The sequence below is a fragment of the Carassius gibelio genome, chromosome B11 (assembly GCF_023724105.1).
Source record: "Carassius gibelio isolate Cgi1373 ecotype wild population from Czech Republic chromosome B11, carGib1.2-hapl.c, whole genome shotgun sequence".
NCBI lineage: Eukaryota > Metazoa > Chordata > Actinopteri > Cypriniformes > Cyprinidae > Carassius > Carassius gibelio.
This window is the reverse complement of record NC_068406.1, coordinates 24,677,399-24,696,223: the sequence shown is the minus strand read 5'-3', so window position 1 is coordinate 24,696,223 and position 18,825 is coordinate 24,677,399. Positions and strand designations below refer to the sequence as shown.

The 18,825-nt window shown below is 36.8% G+C and overlaps 1 protein-coding gene and 1 long non-coding RNA gene across 3 annotated transcripts; one reads left to right on the top strand and one right to left on the bottom strand.

Moving 5' to 3' along the window:
* Positions 1 to 8,546: 8,546 nt before the first annotated feature.
* On the bottom strand, positions 8,547 to 14,174 carry irf2bp2b (interferon regulatory factor 2 binding protein 2b). Its single transcript, XM_052569156.1, has 2 exons — positions 13,239 to 14,174; positions 8,547 to 10,371 (listed from the first exon to the last, which is right to left on the bottom strand). The coding sequence occupies exons 1-2, from the start codon at positions 13,975 to 13,977 to the stop codon at positions 9,644 to 9,646; spliced, it is 1,467 nt and encodes a 488-aa protein (XP_052425116.1). The 5' UTR covers positions 13,978 to 14,174; the 3' UTR covers positions 8,547 to 9,643.
* A 221-nt stretch (positions 14,175 to 14,395) lies between these two features.
* LOC127968170 (uncharacterized) lies at positions 14,396 to 17,839 on the top strand. Of its 2 annotated transcripts, XR_008155916.1 has the most exons (3): positions 14,396 to 16,875; positions 17,165 to 17,436; positions 17,520 to 17,839. It is a non-coding gene; the product is annotated as an uncharacterized LOC127968170 (long non-coding RNA). The 2 variants fall into 2 exon arrangements; XR_008155915.1 differs by having other exon boundaries at positions 14,396 to 17,436.
* The last annotated feature ends 986 nt before the right edge of the window (positions 17,840 to 18,825 follow it).

Genomic DNA, 18,825 nt, shown 5'->3' with positions numbered 1-18,825 from the left:
AACATTATAGTTCAATACAGAGGGAATTCAACTTTATTTAGGCTTAACTGGGGCTCAAATCCTCTGTAATTGTCACTGCACTGATGTGTTTCAGTATTTATAGGGTTAAAAGGCAAAGATTTCTCAGTGGTGAGTTAATACACAAACCATTCATAACGTAGTTTCTGGCTAATATCGATACGTATCCAGTGTTTTTTTACTCTGTCCCTCGAAACACACACAGAGGACTTTGTGTTCCTCACAGTCTATACTCACATGGCCTGCAGGCGTCTTTGTTAAGCAGTGGTCAGTGTTCGGTGACACTGTTCTCCAGATGTGTTTGTTTTCTTACCCACAGATCTGCAGGGCCAAAGGTCAAGTGGTTGTGAGATAAGCCCCGCCCAATGAGGGGAGAGGGGCGGAGCCAGCCATGTCTCACTGGTTAATGACTACCATGTGCTTTATCATCCTGGTTAATTCATAACATTTTGAGTTTGGTGATGACATGAATTTATATTTGGATCTAATGAAAACGTCTTTATTTTATTTCAAATTTTTTCTTACGTTTTCTTTTTTAAATAAAATATTTTGTTCCTATGTTTTTTATATATATATAAATAGATTTTATGAAATTGTTGTGTTCTTGGATTTTTATGTATTTATTTATATATTCCTATTTTTCTTATGTTTTTGTAATATATTTTTATTTATATTTTATGACACATAATCCATTTTTATACAGTCTATGCTTTTTTTATACATTTAAAAATATATATATATTTTATGAAAAATATAAATTTTCTTTTTTTTCTTTTTGTTATGTATTTATATATTTATTGTCGTGCTGGGCAACGATTAATCGCATCCAAAATCAAAGTTTTTTTTATATATGTGTGTGTACTGCGTATAATTACCATGTATATATAAAGACAAAGACACACAGTATATATTTAGTATATATAAATATTTAAATGTATATATTTATATTCATATAATTTATATTATATATAAATATATTTAATATATAAACATATTCCTTGAATATATACATGCATGTGTGTATTTATATAGACATAATAAATATACACAGTACACACACATGTATTATTTACACAAAATAATTGATTTTGGATGTGATTAATCATTGCACAGCACTTATCTATATTTTGTTTTAAAAAATTTAATTTCTTGTTTTTTCCTTCTTGTTTTTATACATTTATTTATATATATATATATATATATATATATATATATAATGAAAAAATATAATATAAAGTAAATAAATCATAATTTAGGAGGATTTTAGCATTAGCATTTTGGAATCATATGTTTATTATTTTGCACATACTGCTTTGGCTGCTGATTCACTTAGCAACTGTTGCAGACAAAACTAGGAAAAAACTAAAACAAGGCAATGAAACACACACAGACGATGACGGCTGACCAATGGGAGTTTCTGCAAGATGGACCTTGCCAAGGCCAAAGATTAGCCGTGCTTTACCACACCCACACACCGCAGGCCAGCCAAAGTGCAAAGCTCTGTGTTGTGCAACTCTTGTCAAACAGAGCCTACGGAAAGGCCTGCTACACATTAACAAATGAGGTCAGAGCGAACTCTTACTCCCTCTTTTCTTTCCGCTCCCTCTTCTTTCATGACTTTGGCCCATGTTGGGAGGATCCCAGCTAACAGGAAACATTCTCATAACTTAAAGTTAGGACAAAACATTCTTAAAGTAATGTTTATGGCATTAATAGTTGGTATACAGTATGTGCTGTAATATTGAGAGAAAATGTTATTAGATGAAAAAATATATAATGGTTGCATTTAAAGTTAATACAACAATGTAAGATATGTTTCATAACTTTTTAATTACGTTATAATTAAATGGACATTTTAACGTTCTTAGAAAATGAAAAATAACGTTATATCTTGGGTCTAAAAGCTAATATAACATTATAAGAAACATTGTTGCAACCTTTAAAGAATGTAATTGGACATTTAATGTGTAAACTTTCATATAAGATTTTATTTTGGGTGAAAAAGTTATAATGTTGTAAGATACGTTTTGTAACTTATAAATAATAACAATGGGACAATGGAAATTTGAATATTCCGAGAATATTTCGAAATGTTTTAGTAACGTTAAATAGTAACATTAGTAACATTCCATTTATGATCAAACTCGTCATTTTAAAGTTCTCTGAATATTAAAAATATAAGTTCAAATAGCGTCATATTCTAAGTGAAAATAAAGTCAGTATATGTTGTAAAGAAAAGTTTTTGTAAGTTTTTTAATAACTTATAATTCTAATTACGATAAGAAAACAATATTTTAACATTTTTAGAATTTTAAACAAATGTTCAAATACCAAATTTGGAGTGAAAACAGTTAGTAAAAAGTTTTTGTAACTTTTATAAACACACAAAAAGGTAACATTACAACAACAACGTTCGCACAACGTTTTCATAACCTAAATATGTCGCTTGTGATATTTCACTGAAAAAGTAGAATGTTGTTTTTTTTTTTTACTTCTAAATAACAATCACAATAAAAAAATTGACCTTTGAACTTTTTAATAACATTTCAAAACAATGTTCGCACAACGTTTTTATAACCTAAATTTGTCGCATGGGATATTTCAATGCAAAGCTATCGTTTAACACACCGAAGACAGACAACAACCCTCTAAATCGTGTATAAGAAGTCCAATGCCATCTGCACCAAAACACGGCTGTCTCCTTGAAAGGCATTTTAACAAAAAGGAAGGATATGACAGATCCACTTTAAAGAGCCAATCTCTGAGATCTGGCGTCCTGTAATAGGACACCGTGTTCAAAGTTGCCACACGGCTCAGGAGAATAAAGCCGGGGTTGAAAACGCTCTGGAATAATATTTCAGTCCCCCTCTCAAAACTGTCTCTTTAAACGCAGCGCTCAGAGGAAAACTGCCATTTCACTGCCAAATAATTAAAGGACGATTTCGTTATAAAAGATGCCAGGCCAAAATCACATGGGAAAGATTTCACACAATCTCTCTGAACTTGCCGTAAAAATAAAAAGTTTGGGTTTGTAAAAGGCGAGTCAGCCACATGTAGAGACGAAACTACATAAGGCATATCTTATAAGCTGACGTCTTTGATTAATTATGCTGCTAGAATTACTGGAGGCCCGTTTCATGTTTCAGCTCAATCTGGGCGTTTGATTGGTTATTCTCAATTCAAGCTTAAAATATCCCCATCCAAAAACTCTCAGTTACCCACAAACTTCCATAACATTCTCAATTCAGTCCATCTCTAAGGGTTTCAGACTGACTTTCACAAAAAAAAAAAAAAAAAACAAGATAGTTAGCTATTTCACCTATTGTTTTTAAATATAAAATTTATATAAAAACTCGATTTCGATTTCCGCATTGGAAAACATTTCATAACGTTCAAGCCAAAAGGTAGCTGTTTTGGTCTGTGTACAAAACAATTTCCAGCAATTTTTCAATAGTTATGGCTTGTATTGCACACATTTTTTGTGTAACGTTGAACAATATTTATAGTTCATAAAACTTTTTTTACACATTACTTGTTTCAGAACGTTAAGAGGACATTCAAAATTAACGTTCCCATAATGTGCATAAAATGAAAAAATGTGGTCTTAATATTACTGCTTACATTCGTATAAATTAGCATTTGATGTAAACATTAAAATCATAGAGAATTCGAAAGTAACATTTAAAAGTAACTTATTTTTTCAAAGTTTTAGTTGAATGTTTTCTAAGGTTTTCTAAATGATCAATTCGAAATTCATTCAAATGAAACATTCAAAAGTAACATTACCATAATGTTACAAAAAATTACATTCCTTTAATGTAAAAACTTAAAAATAAAAACATTGTTCTGAGAACATTCAGAAATATTGTTTCCATAATTTAATGGTAATGTTATTAAAACATTCTTAAAACATAAATAATGGCAAGCTTAAGTCAAAAATACAAATATTTTAAGCATAGGCATATAACATCAATGAAAATTAAAAAATACTAATATTAAGTGGTCTTCGATGATATTCTCAAAACGTTGTTTATATGTTAATTTTTAAGGTTATATACATTTTAAGGTTATATCTCTCAATTCTGAGTTTATCTCGCAATTTTGTTTTAAAACATTGAGAAAACATTTAAAAGTAACGTTTCCATAATGTTTTTAAAATGGAACGTAACTTTAGAAGAAAACAATTTTTGTAAGAACATGCAGAATTGACTTTTCCTTAAATTATCAGGAGCATTGCCAAAATGTTATTGTAATGTATTTTTTAGCTGGGAATATACTGTAAATAATGTAAATAGTAAAGTTAGTAGTAAAGCTTAAGTAAAGTATATATTTTAAGTGGAGGCATATAACATCAAACAAAATTAAAATACTAATATTATCTGGTCTTCAATAATGTTCTCAAAATGTAATTTATACATTATTTATGAAACATTTTAGTTGGACGTTGTCTGTTTTCTAAACGTTAACTACATGCTTCAAAGCTTTGAGAAAACAATTAAAAGTAATGTTCCCATAATGTTTGTAAGATATAAAATATTCCTTCAGTGGCTTCGAAGAAAGAAATACATTTTTAAAATCTGATCTTTAAGAAAAATCTAAAATACCATTTCAATAACATACCAGGAACGTCATAAAAATCGTATTAGAACTTATTTTTGTAAGCAGGGAATATAAATAACAGTAAGTCAAAAGCCCCAAGAAGCTGTGGTTTACAGTGAATTTATAACACCTAAGTGCCTAAAACCCCTTTAGCTGTTATATTCACTGTAAACCACAGCTTCACAGGGTAATTGCTTTTATAATACGGTTGTTCCATATTCGCAGTATAGTTTCACAAAATAAAACCGAGCAAATAAATTGTAATGATATTAATAACAACAGTATTCTTCCATCAAACAATGTAGCTCCTCAGAAACAGTTGAGGTTGTTACAAAGTGGTTGCCGAGCAACACACAAACATAAACAAAGGTGTGTGTTACTTTGTAGTCATTTAGAACAGCTTTGAATGTGGCTCAGCCAATCAGAATCAAGGAGCGGAACTCTATGTTCTAGAATAGATTTATTATAGGGTGAAATATTAAAGTTCCAATATAATGCCTACATTCATGCACTTGGCATTAACACAGGCAAAATGGTCAAAAAAACAAATGTCCATAAGGCTTAAAAAATAGATTTTAAGGCAGAGTTACTCTGCTTCTATATTCAGCAATCGTCCGCACTGATTTAATGACTCGATTTCTGTTTGTTGCACATCCATCTTTCATCTTCATCAGCTGTTTTGGGATAGTGGACATGTGCACTGACGTGGCACATCACACATCCTCTGTTTGCTCTCTCTGCAGGTAACGAATGCACTCTTTTGTGACACGTCCCAGGTTCAGAGCGTGTGTGATCGCTATATTTGGTGCGACATAAAAAGCTTTCCTCTAGATAAAGGCCTGCGGTCAGCGGGACACGAGTTCCTTTCTTGGTGTTGCAGTGTGTGTGATTGATGGCTGTGCATTCTGTCTAATTATAGTGAGAGCAACTGCTGGAAATATCCGCCTCGTTCGCTCCCCTTGCATTCTCCGCTTTCAGTTTTTTTTGTCAGCACAGGGGCCCAGGAATGTGATCTGGGGTGTTTGGCTTTTTGCTTTCCTCTCCCGTGCATGTGTGCGTTTAACACAGCACAAACCCTCAGGACAAATGGCTAAAACTGCTGACGTGGCAAACCGGCTACTTCACTAGTGCAGACATCATGAGAGCCGGCTTCAGTTTCGGAAGTCTCTCGCTCTTGTTGAAGGATTACATGGAATTCTTTAGTAAATATTTCTAAGCCTAGACCAACCAGTTTAGTGTTGAATCACAACATTTTATGCAAATAAGGACTTGAAATCACAATAAAACCAAACAAAAGGTGTTTTGACTTCTATGAAGGGAGGAACTGTTGATTCCACGAAGCACTTAAGATGATGTAATGTTTATAACTATATCTGGCCTTATGTTAAGTGTTATTCATACGTTGTTTATGAAATGTTTGTCGAATGTTTTTTTTAAAACGCTACTTTTTGTTTGAAAACGTTCAGAAAACATGTTTGCGTAATGTTTGTAAACTTTACATTTTTTCTTTTTTTAAACAACATTTTGAATTAACGTTTTTCTGAAAGGATTTCAATTGGATGTTCATTAAATGTCTTTTTTTTAATGTATGCTCCCTTAATGTTTTATTAACATACATATAAACGAGAATTTTTTTTAAACAATTCTTAAATTGTTCTTGGAACCTTTTTCCTGAAACATTTTAGTTTGATCTTTTGGTTACACTTACAGGAAAAAAAAAACTTTTTAAAAGCATTTTGAAAAAGTGAATGTTCTGAAAATATTCAGAAGGAACGTTATCCAAATGTACTTAAAACATTATTTTTTTAGCTGACACAATAAATAAATTTGTCAATAGTAAGTATACAAACTAAATATTTAAGTTATAAAACAAAAAAAGCATCAATGGTTCCATTAAGATCCTTAAACCTTTTTATTGCACAAAAAGTTTAAAAAAGCTTATTTATTGGATCTTTTATGAACTGTTGCATGAAAGGTTCTTTGGAGAACCAAAATGATTCTGTAAAAGGCATCACCCAATAAAGACTATATCGCTTAAAATCAACTCCTCAAATGGGTTTTTACTTCCAAAAGCTGACTCCTCACTGTATTCCAGTGAAATACTGTTCCTTGTTAATCTGGAATCAAACATCTTAGTCTAAACAAACCAACCCAACCCTAAACAAGTACAGCGAGGTGAACGCACTCCAAACTCATAAAGTCTTTGTTGTGAGGTTTGAGAAGTTCTGAACACAGCTTTTCAAAGTTCGGAAATGATTAAATAAAAATATCCAAAGTACTTTTGTTTTGAAAATGCACTCATGCACCATCCTAACCTGAATTTGAAGTGGCTTAGTGTCACCTTTTAGATCAATGCAAACTCGATTTCAAAAACTGTCATAATTCTCATTGGTTCAATTAGTGTGAGACGAGCATGTAAACAGCTTGGCCTAGTGAATTCGCCACACTTGCATTGCATAGATTTTTGGATGCATGTATGCTTTTAAGTAAAACAGAAGTGCATGTAACAAAATGGTCTTATATAAGATGACAACCAAAATCTCAAAGGTAAATTGTGAAATTTGTGTGAAGGCTGAAGACATCCATGTGACGCTAACCAGCTGCGCAAACACAAGACAGAAAGAGCTACAATGTAACTGGAGTAAAGTGATTCATCTCTGACGATAGTCTTTTCCCCCTCGGGGTGTTGAGTTTCGACGAAGGCTGAAAAGACATGTTGGCACGGCTGGAATCCTCCAGGCGACTGCAGCTCATGACGTTTGAACCATTGAATCAATGTTTGCTTTTGATTTGGATACAAATACCTGCTTGTGTAAAGTGTTACGATGACGTATTTTGCAATGCATGCTTTTCAAAGCATTTTATTTGGCTAAAATCAAAGGTGCACCAAAAAAACTTTCAATTTGAAGTTATTCGATGGCTAAAACTGAAAAGGCAATTAAAATATTCCAGTTAGAAGCCAAATCAGTTTTCCAGGTCATGGCGGTGGTGAAAGGGTTAACTGGAATGCATGTGACCTGTGCAAGGACAGATCTCCATTCATTTGAATGCTGTGTGAACAGTGAAGCGAGGCGGGCGATCGAGTGTGACTCAGGAATACCAGCACAGCGACCACGTGATCCTCCACATTTTATTAAGCATATGCTACAGCGCGCCTCAGATAATAGAGCTCGACGGTTTAAGCCTGCACTGTCTTTAATGCATCTGAACAGTTCAGTTTGATTAAATCTAACAAAAGACGATTAGTGCGAGACTAGAAAACAACAAGCTTGAGTGTTTCCATTAGTTAACATAACTTAAATGCATTAAGTAGTTCATGAATAACATTTATAAAATTGTGCTTAATGTATTCGTAAATGCTGGAATTTAAATTGAAATGCTTTAGAAGTATTTTGTTGTTCATTTATGTTAACTAAGTTACCAATAAATGTATTTTTGAAGCATAAACTAGCCTTTTCAGATGCTAAAATGCCCCGTCTGCGCCTGGAGAGCATGTAAGCTGTAATGTTTAACATCGCAGGTCTTTATCCACCAAAAAAGGCTAAAGGAAAGATTGTTTACGAGCTCCTCAACACACAGCATGCGAGTAAAAATAGACGCGGAGTGTCGTCTTGCACGCAGCGTTAGATTACTCCACATGGAGGCCGAAAACAATGTGCCATACAAGTCACAGCCTGTGTGATAGAGAAGAAAAAAACTAGATACTCTTCCAAATTCAAGCATTCTAGGGTTCCTTTAGCTTTGCAAACATTCATGATATCGGTTACCATTATTGAGGCAATGAACTCCCAGCATGCACCAGGACAAAATCTCCCCGAGCTGCTGCTTGTGGTTTTTAGTTCCCTTTTCGCACTCATTGAGGTCATTGCATCATCCACGTTGCATGATTCAGCGAGGGCAGACAATAAGCCAACCACAGACACGTCAGATTGTTATTACAAGGTCAGAAATTGTATTTGGCAATTTTTAAACAAGTGCATACAATACAGCTAAAAGCGTTTCAGTTCTTGCCAAGTGCTTAAAGAGTATTAGTCACATTCAGTGTTTAAACATGGACTGCCACCAGGTCTACTAGTACACCGAGCGTTCGCTCTGAACAACCACTGAATGGGGGGGAAAGGAAAAAATATAGAAATACAATGTATTCAAAAAAAGGGAAATCAAAAAAATTATACAGCCATTTTTACCAAGTGTACAGTTCCCATAAGTTCAATATGTACAAGTCCGGTACGTCACGTTTGGATGGTATGCAATACGATTTGTGCCCAGGTTAAAAAAAAAAGAAAAAAAAAGTACACTTCCATAATGTAGAGCTCCACTAAGTGTACTTAACTATGCTATTTTGGGAGACAATGAATATGAAATAAAATGCGCTTTTAACATACTATCTCTGTATTTAAAAATGTATTTTAGTAGTAGTACTATTTTTTCAATACAGAAAAATACTTGTCTTTTCATATTCATGATGTCCCAAAATATCATAGTTGAGTACACTTAATCGAGCTTAAGAAGTACTAAAGAATCACTTTTAGTACATCAAGTACAAAAGTAGTGCGCAAAAACTGAGCACTTTAAGAACAGTGCTGTCAAATGATTTATCGCGATTAATCGCATCCAAAATAAACACTTTGTTTACATAATACATGTATTTGTACTGTGTATATATATATATATATATATATATATATATATATATATAAAAACACACACACATACAGTATATATTTAACAAATATTTACATGTATATACACATGGATACATTCTTATATTTTATATTATATATAAATATATTATTTTAATATTTAAACAATATAAATATATACATGCATGTTTTTGTATTTATATATACATAATAAATATACACAGTACACACACACACATATATTATGTAAACAAAAACCTTCATTTTGGATGCGATTAATCGCGATTAATCGTTTGACAAGTACATTATGGAAGTGTACTTTTTTTTAAACCTGGAGGATATTTTGCGCAAAAAAAAGAAGAAGAAGAAGAAAAAAAAAAAAATCAAGGGTCCCTCTCCTTTTTAACCTTTACATCCCCAGCCAAAATGGTGGCTATTTCGCCTTGCATGAACGCCCAGGGTACGTTGGATCCAACAAGTGGGCATTTCTCGCCACTCGGGCAGTAAACCTCTCCCGTCGCCCCCTGCTGTTTGATGCTCTCGCGGGAACACGGGAAACAGAACTTGTGCGACGGAACGGACGGGCACTGGACGAAATGTGTGTCCTCGAGGCGCTCGTGGCACAGGGTGCAGCACAACGGCACGCTTCCGGGAGGCACCGAGGAATCGGGAATGCTCTGCGGATGCCCGGCCTGCGGGTCCATGCCTGGGATGTGCACGGTCGTCGTTCCCGACGTTCCCAGCGTGAGCCGCCTTTGTCCTGTCGAGGGCGACTGTGGGCTTCCACTGTTCCGCTGTCCCGCGGTCGTGGAGTGCACTTGGTTTCCGCTGTCCTTAGGTGAGCCGGTTCCAGCGTTGTCCGCGGCTAAAATTAGTGCGGCCATCGGCGACTGGCCGTTTTGCGCGGCGGTGGACGCCTCTGGCGGTGTAGTGCGTGAATGCGGGGAGATCGTGGAGGGAGGAGCGGCGGCGAATCCCAAGGGCATCTTGAGCACCTCGGACGGAGACGGCAACCACGGCTGATTCTCGCCGTTAAGTTTGCCGCCACTGCTTTCCCCGTCCGGCTCGGGAGAGGTTTTCCTTTTAATGCCCCGAGAGTGCTTACCACGATCTGCAGGGAAAGAGAGAGAGAGAAAGAGAAACACTTAAAAGATAAGCTGATCATTTGCTCACCACTATGCAAGGGCGTAAATTTCATCTAACAGTAGGGAAGGATAATATACATAAAATTTCTCAAGAGCAATTTTTGAAGGGGACACAAATAATACAACCAAAATTGTTCTTGTAAGGACAAATGTGTGTACGACATGGAGACCATGTTTAGAAATGAATTTGGTTCATAGGTTCACCACGCGATCATATTATAACTATTAAATTATTTTGCATCCTCCACACAGTATTTTAGTCTTCGTCTGGGATTGAGGATGCCTCGTAACGGAGATCTCGTTTACATCAAAACTGAAACCAAGCCGTTCACACAGAATGCGTATTTCGCACATTTTCTAAAGCTACATTTATAAGCGCTGCACTCGCATCTCGCACGAAAGAGCTGCATGTTTAGAAAGCCATCTAGATTTAGTTCATATATCATATATAACTAAGTTTTCTTTTTAAGGAAAACATTCCAGGATTTTTCTCCATATAGTGGACTTCAATGGTGGCCAATGATTTCAAGGTGCAAAATGTAGTTTCAAACACGATCCCAGCAGAAGAATAAGGGCCTTATTTACCGAAACGATTGGTTGTTTTATTAGAAACAAATTATATTTATAAACTTTTTAACCACAAATGCTGGGCTAGCATTAACTCTGTGATGCGGGTCTTTATCAGGTGATGTTTGGAAGGTCAAATGTGACGTAGGCAGAAGTAGCCACCCAGTGTTTAAAAAGCAAACATGCAAAGAAAACGTAAAATTCACTTTACAAAAAAGCAAAAACAACTATGACAGATTATTAAGTTGGAGAAAAAAAAATTAAGATGGAGTTTTTAAATGAAGTACAAAGACGAAGAACTAACCGCGCATGACCTTTCCAACAGGATTACGTTATGTGTGAAGACGTGCATTGCAGAGCTAGAACAAGCCAAGCATTTGTGGTTAAAAAGTGGATGAAATTTGTTTTTTTTTCAGAAAATGGTCAATCGTTTTGCTAGATAAGACCCTTACTCCTCTGCTGGGATTGTGTAGAGCTCATTGAAGCTGCACTGAAACTGCATTTATAACTTTCAATCCATTGAGCACCACTGAAGTCCACTATATGGAGGAAAATCCTGGAATGTTTTCCTAAAAAAAAACAAATTCTTTGCGACTGAAAAAAGACATTAATATCTTGGATGACACGGGGGAAACATTTTATTCTGGAAATGTACTCCTTCCAAGGCTGGAATACCCTAAACGACTTTTTAACATTTTAACAGATGTTTAAAACACTAGGCATGATACACTTCCCGACTTTGTAAACAGTGACAGAGGAAAACTAACTATCCATCATACACTACACGACAACTAGCAACGGCAACTAGCGTCAACTTCTCCAGACTGTAAATCAGCGGAAATTCATGGCAAAAATCATGCATTCCAGGCGTAAGAGACTTTATACTTGACTAAACAGCCCTTTGCTAGTTCAGCGCTTCATGCATGACCTGCTGTTAGCACTATTTTCTCGCTCCAGACAAAATGTGCCATGCACCAATCACCGGATGATGAAATGGCAGCGAAGGGCATCTGCTATGCTTCCAAACATTACAAATGCATGATCTAGAGAGTTTAAAGCATGCTTTGGAGAATGCAGGTACAAAATAATAAACTAAAAGGAATTGAGATGCATGATCTAGAGTTTTAAAACATGCCCGGATGTTTTATACAGATTTAAACACAAATGCATGTTTTGGCACCTCAAATTATTCTAAAGATTGATTCTAGTTTAAAACTGGATACAATATGTAGATCATATGTACAACATGAGCTGCTGTTTTGCACGGTTTTAAACACAAATGCATGTGTAAATTAAAATAATACAGAGTTTTAAAGCATGTTTTGACATCTCAGCTTAATCAAAATATAAATCCAGTAAAAAAATAAAAAATAAAAATACAAGTTTGGAGAAAATATAAAAAATGTTAGAGTGCATATAAAAACTTGGGTTTGAAAGCATGCTCTGATGTTTTAATGGCGAATGCATGAATAAATACGCCTGTGAGTAACCTCGAGCATGTTTTGACATCTCAAATTATTCTAAAGATTTAACTCCAGACACAAAATCTAGAGTTTTTATGTTTTAAAAGCCAAATGCATGTATAAATAAGTTTTACAGCATTATTTTAAAGATTGAACAGTTAAAAATAAGAATGTGGAGACAAAATCTAAAGTTCAAAAGCATGCTTGGACGGTTTAAACTACTCTAAATGTTGATTTATTTTATTTATTTTAACTAATCTACAATAGACCAAAATTCTAACACGGTCTATAAACCTGTGTCTATTTAAATTACAAACAGTGCAATCTAATAAAATAAGCTTCACAATCATTTTTGTGTGGCAGGTAACTGTATCACAGGTATATTTACACAACATTACATTGTGTGGGTCAAAATAATAAATTTTTCTTTTATGGCAAAAATCATTAGGATATTTAGTAAAAAACATGTTCCATGAAGATGTTTAGTAAACTTCCTACCGTAAATATATCGAAAAATAAATTTTGATTAGTAATATGCATTGCTAAGAACTTAATTTGAACAACTTTAAAGATGATTTTCTCAATATTTAGATTTCTTTGCATCCCTCAGATTCCAGATTTTCAAATAGTTGCATCTCAGACAGATATTGTCCTCCGAACAAACCACACATCAATGGAAAGCTTGTTTATTTCGCTAAAAATACGCATTTTCTGATGCTTCGCTTTATTTGAAAGACTAGATGCATGCATTAAGATCTATTTAGACGAACACTCCGCTTGAAAGCATTGCTCGGTAACGTTACCTGTTTTTAAGGCACCGGAGCTGCTCTCGAATCCCATCCTGTGCTCCTTCTTGAACCGGGAGTCGATGCTGTGCAGCGACATCAGCTCCCGCACCGTCCTGCCCTTCTGCGTCCAGTCCTTGTGTCCGTCGCTCGCGTCGCTCATGCTGTCGGCGCGGTGTTTGTCCTTCATGTCCTCCGCGCGTTTGCCCACATGCTCCGCCGTTAACGCAACCGGGTGGATCCCCATCTGCACGGATCTCCCGTTGAGCGCATGCATGCTCCCGTTGACCAGCGGAAGCAGGTTAGGAGGCACGGCGCCGGTCCGACGCGGGTTCGGGCTCTGGCGGTTCAGCTCCGGGGGCTCGTCGGGCTTTGGAAACCCGTTCGGCACCGGGATCCCGTTCGCTTGTCGCCCCCCCTGGTACTCCGGACCCAGTCTGGGGGGTCTGTCCGACGCGAGCGGGTAGCGATCCAGCGCCTGCGGAGCACGCGAGCCCGGTTCAGTGTGGTTCATGTGCTGCATGTCCTTCCCCGGTTTGCCCACCGGTCCCGGTGATCTGCCCTCCTGGAACCCGTGCGCGCGCTTCAGCTGCCGCGCGGTCTCGATCACAAACTCGATGCGGTCCGCTCCTTCGTAGTTGACGCATCCGCGGCACACGGGCTCGGTAAAATCCCAGATCATCGCCCACGGCATGCGGGGCAGATCGCACAAATAACACGACTGCCTGCGCGAGGCAGCGACCGCCGCGGACGACATGCTGCTGGAAACGGAGGGACAAAATATGCAACTAGATTCTCCGAATGTTGCGCGTTCTGATGAGGGGGAGAAAAAGAGATCAATACGGTCGTAGTTTCCCACCGAGAAAAACGGCGAAGTTACGCTCTGAAGTTCATGGCAGTGTGCGCGCTCCACAACGCGTCCGCGAGCTCTCGGTGTGGGAGCGGTGACGTCACCGCGCCGCTTCTATTTACTTGATTCCTCGAAGAACCGCTCTGCGCACGCGCGGCGCGCTCCCTCCTCGACATTAAGCGGTGAAACGTTTCAAAAAGTGTGTATTGACGACTGGGGGTTCGTCCGCCTTGCTATGAGAGGAATAACAATGTAATTAATACGTTAGATTATAAAAGCAAACGAATTAGAATACATACGTGTCCCTGGACCACAAGACTAATAGTCATAAGGGTATAAAGGGTAATTTCCCTTTTTGATATTTTAGGTAATTTAGATAATATTTGGGTTGCCAGTCTAATACTACATTACATCATGTTTGGAATTGGTTTTATAACCTTAAAATGTCAAAACATGGTTAAAAAATAAGATGAAGTTTTATCCTCATGTAGCCTAATCAGTCAATCCAGAGAGCAACTGTAGCTCTCTATTTCTATCCTGTCTGGCATCCAATTTTATGTAAATAATCAACAGTTTAATTGATTTTTTAAAGGTTGTAGAGTTCATAAGGTTCTGCAAAACAGTAATAACCCAATTATAGATCCATTACAATGGTAAATCCAATCCAAATATGGAAAAAAGAATATACTTAGAGCAAGGAATATGTATAAATAAGATGTTCAATTATTAAAGTAAACAAACTGTATCACATATTTCATTCTCTGATTGAAAGATTAGAATGGGTATCTGACTTTCCATGTCTCAAACAAACGTGTTAATATTTTGGATAAAATGTTGAACTCACAAGCTTTAAAGATGGAAACATTTGAACAAACTGTACATTAATCACTTTCTATTCAGTTTATAGTGTTTCTGTGTTGTCAATATCACTTTCCATTCTGTTAGTCTTGTCATAGGCTATCCAAAAGTCTGGTAATTTCCAAAAGACACTGAAATCATTCTCAAGAAGCAAACAACAGTAAGTATTTACAATGGATTTCATGAGTTATTCTTGAGTTATTAGTTGGTTTGTCATTCTACATCCCATCCTGTAATTAGTTCTCAAAATGTCAAAACTTCCATTCTTTGAGCAAATGTGTGCTCTTTATTTCTATCCTGTCTGGCATCCAGTTTTGTGTAAATAATCAACTTTTATTGACTTTTAAAGGTTGCAGAGTTTATACGGTTCTGCAGAGCAGCAATGACCCAAATGGAGAGCCAATGCAATGGTAACTTGTTGCACAACTGATGGCTGTGAGTAAATGTGATTTTAAAACCCTCACATTCCTGTGCGCACGCCAACACAACGTCACGCGCCACTGCATCCCTTTAACTCTTCCATAACCTAAAAAAAAAACGCTGGAATGAGCTTCTGACTTCCCAGCAGTTCTTAGGGAGTTTTTACTGATTTAATCAGTAGTGCTCTTGGGAGCCGTGTGTGTCTGGAATATCCACGCTGGTAGATTATTCACCCGCGCTGGACTTCGTTCAGCCTCGAAGCCTGATTCATCCCTGCCAAGAGAACATGTGATTCATGACGGCTGGCAAAATTATGGAAAGTCCCTTTGCGGAGACCACGTGGTTCTGCCTTTCCAAATTTCAGGGTTTTTATGGTTCATTTATGCATTACCGAAACAGAGTTGGCCTATAATTTTGATTGGCTGCATGTAGGTCATAGGTGCAACTCTTCCAAAATGAAAGCAAACATTACGATTATGTTGCACAGGGAAATTGGGAATTATGTCAACATTGCAGCATCACAGTTTTCCCCTCTCTCCGTCTGTCTGAAGGTCTTTCCGTTCAGCACAAAAGACGAGGTGATTCAGGAGCCGCAGGCACCGACTGGGACTTGTTTTTGCAGGCACTCATGAGGAAGTAAGAGAGTTAGGCATGTACCTCACCCATCCGTGGAAAAACAAACCAAGCCTAAACTGGCAGCAGGCCAGAGATCTGTGAACACGCTCTGCTGGACGAGTCGCTGCAATGCCAAAAACACGCTGACAGCGAGTGCATGTTGCAGAAACATGATCACTGCTGCTTTGTGCATTTCTGTTTTGACAGCAGAAGTTACAGCAGGCGGTCAGGAAGGGATGCATGCTGCTATAATGTGTCTAAAACCAAGATAAAAGGAAACTATGTAAATGCATGGGTCATGTAAATCTCCTTTCGCGAACAACGCCAAAGGTGTTGCAACACATAACATTACGCCTGTCAATGCACCACCGTGAATATACAACATGCATTTCAGTTCCACCTAAAAGCACGAGTCAGCAACAGCAGGGAATGTGAATGACACGCAGAACAATGTTAGCCTTTTCTGCATTTAGATGGAATGCATTGTTCACTGTTATGGCTTTAAAGTGCAGGATAAACACTTTCTGCTCGACGTAATCCTCTCCAGTGACTAACGTGTGAGATTAGAGCACATGTTGCTTACTGGCGTTTTCTCTGGGCTTTCTCTTGTCATCATGCCATCAGGTTTTCTAGGTAAACCTCCCCCTCCTAAGGCTCTTAGTTAAGCTGGTTTAGCAGAATTGGAACATCCCTCACCTAAGGCCTTGTCTTGAGAAACTCACCTCTAGTTACTCTGATTGGCCGGCTGATTTTATTTCTGTAGTCTTGTCTATCCGCTCCATATTACGCAATCTAGTGTATAGGGATAATGCGTGTAGACGGGTAGCAGACGTGTGAAGGGATAAGATAAGGGTTTATAGTGACAGAAGTTTACTAGAGCCCACAGAGAACACAGACCCAACTAATGCACATGTAAGTGAAATGAAACCCTAAAATAATAATAATCATAGCATACAGGAAAAAAATATGCACTTTTATATATAAGAACTTGTTGTATTCATAATGTCTAAATCATTTTGGATAAAATAATCTGCTAAATAAATACAGATGTAAATATATGTTATACATACATGCATTTAGGTGATGAATATGGTCTTAAATTCACACTCTATGAGCTCAAATTTAAGGGTATTCTCATCACAATTGGAGCAAAGGTTAAATAATGTCTGCTCTTTACTATGCATCTCCCATTTTTTTCAAGGGACCATTAGGAATTGGAAAACTGACTCAAACGCTGGTCAATGGACGGATGTGGCGTATATACTATTCGTTCATTATTTCTACATCAATTAAGCAGGTAAAAGGTGTAGGGTTGATTCTGAGTGTGTTGTTTGCTTTTGGAAGCTGTTGCATCATGCAGTCAAAGGATCTCTCCATACAAGCGAAACCATTCAGAAACCAAACGAATCCATCAGGGAGACAGCAGGAACATTAGGAGCGGCCAAATCAACAGTCTGAGCTAAAGAGCACTGGGTAATTTGCTCTCTGAAATTGTTAATTGAATTCTAAATATTACAAATAATAACAAAACTAATATCCAGTGTTTTCCCCCTCAGGAACTACTTAAGCAAAAGGAAAGCAGAGCAGAGCAAGAAAACAATTCGGTGCTCGACAGACTTTAATAAGCGCCTTCTGAGGTTTCCAGGAATTGTGGGCAGACGGATCCATTGCACATGTGCTCCTACAGCAGGACCGAGTGCATGCAGCCCGCTTAAATACTCACATGGGAGGAATTGGACAGATCCGGACCGGAGAGATGGGTTAGACTTGGAGGACGAGACGGGTCAGGTGTCTAGACGATCTGAGAACCGAGACAAAACAGATACATGTCCAGTTCTCTTCTTGTGATTAGAACATTAAAGGTTACAGAAATATTTCTTCCAACTCATTTCTTCCAAAGTTTCACCCAAAATACACAGTAAAAAAATAAATCTGTAAAATAACAGAAAAAGTACCGGCTGCTCATTAAACATGACATTATCCAATAATTTTACGGATATTTCTGTTTGCCCAAAAAAAAACTGTAAAAATACTGGTAAAACACTTGTAAAAATTGTTTTTAAATATACATAATTATATATATAATTATATAAATGGAAAAAAAATCCTTCAGATTATATTTAGATTTTATATATAGATTTTTTTATAGTGATAATGCGTATAACATTATTTGAACGATTATTTGTAACATTCTTAAAATGTTACAATGTCCTGTTTTCTTATCGTGACTTAGATAATGTTTCTTTGAATGTTGAACAACGTAATGACTGAGAAGAACTATCTCCCAACGTTATGACGCATATCAAATATAATAAAGTTATAAAAACATTCCATAAACATTTCTTTAAGGACGTTTTGTCCTAACACTTTTATAACTTCTATAAAACATTAGTTCTCTGTTTAGTGTAGTAAGAGTTGGAGTATTGTGAAGTGATGCAATGTGATGAATCTCATCTGAGAGAGAAAGAGATCATGTGTTACTCACACACACTGCGTCTCTTTAATAATTAAAAGAAAGCTTTGTTCGGCACGCTTTGATGTGCCGTTCAATATTTAAATAGCACATTGTCCAATTAAGGAATCCCTATTTAATCTTTGCATAGACAGGAAAGGTGTTAGCTGCGTGCTGAATAGTGAATTATACAAATAGCTTTTAATGTGAATAACTTAATCCACCCGAGCACTTCTATTAACCATGATGACTTTTGTGCACCGAATGCGCATGCACGGAAATGAAAACAATCAGTGATGTAATTGCATGTTCTGGTGATGTTGTGTACATTGCCTCTTGCCCAGTGAGAGTCTCTCCTCTGATTGGTTGGCTCGTTGCACAGAAAGGCGTAGCTATGGAGACCATAACCT

What these genes read in the sequence shown, in the direction of transcription:
- irf2bp2b (XM_052569156.1), bottom strand. Translation starts at nt 13,977, where the DNA reads ATGTCGTCCGCGGCGGTCGCTGCCTCGCGCAGGCAGTCGTGTTATTTG. An exon ending in CTCCGGTGCCTTAAAAACAG is followed by an intron (nt 10,372 to 13,238) that starts GTAACGTTACCG and finishes CTTTCCCTGCAG; the next exon opens with ATCGTGGTAAGCACTCTCGG.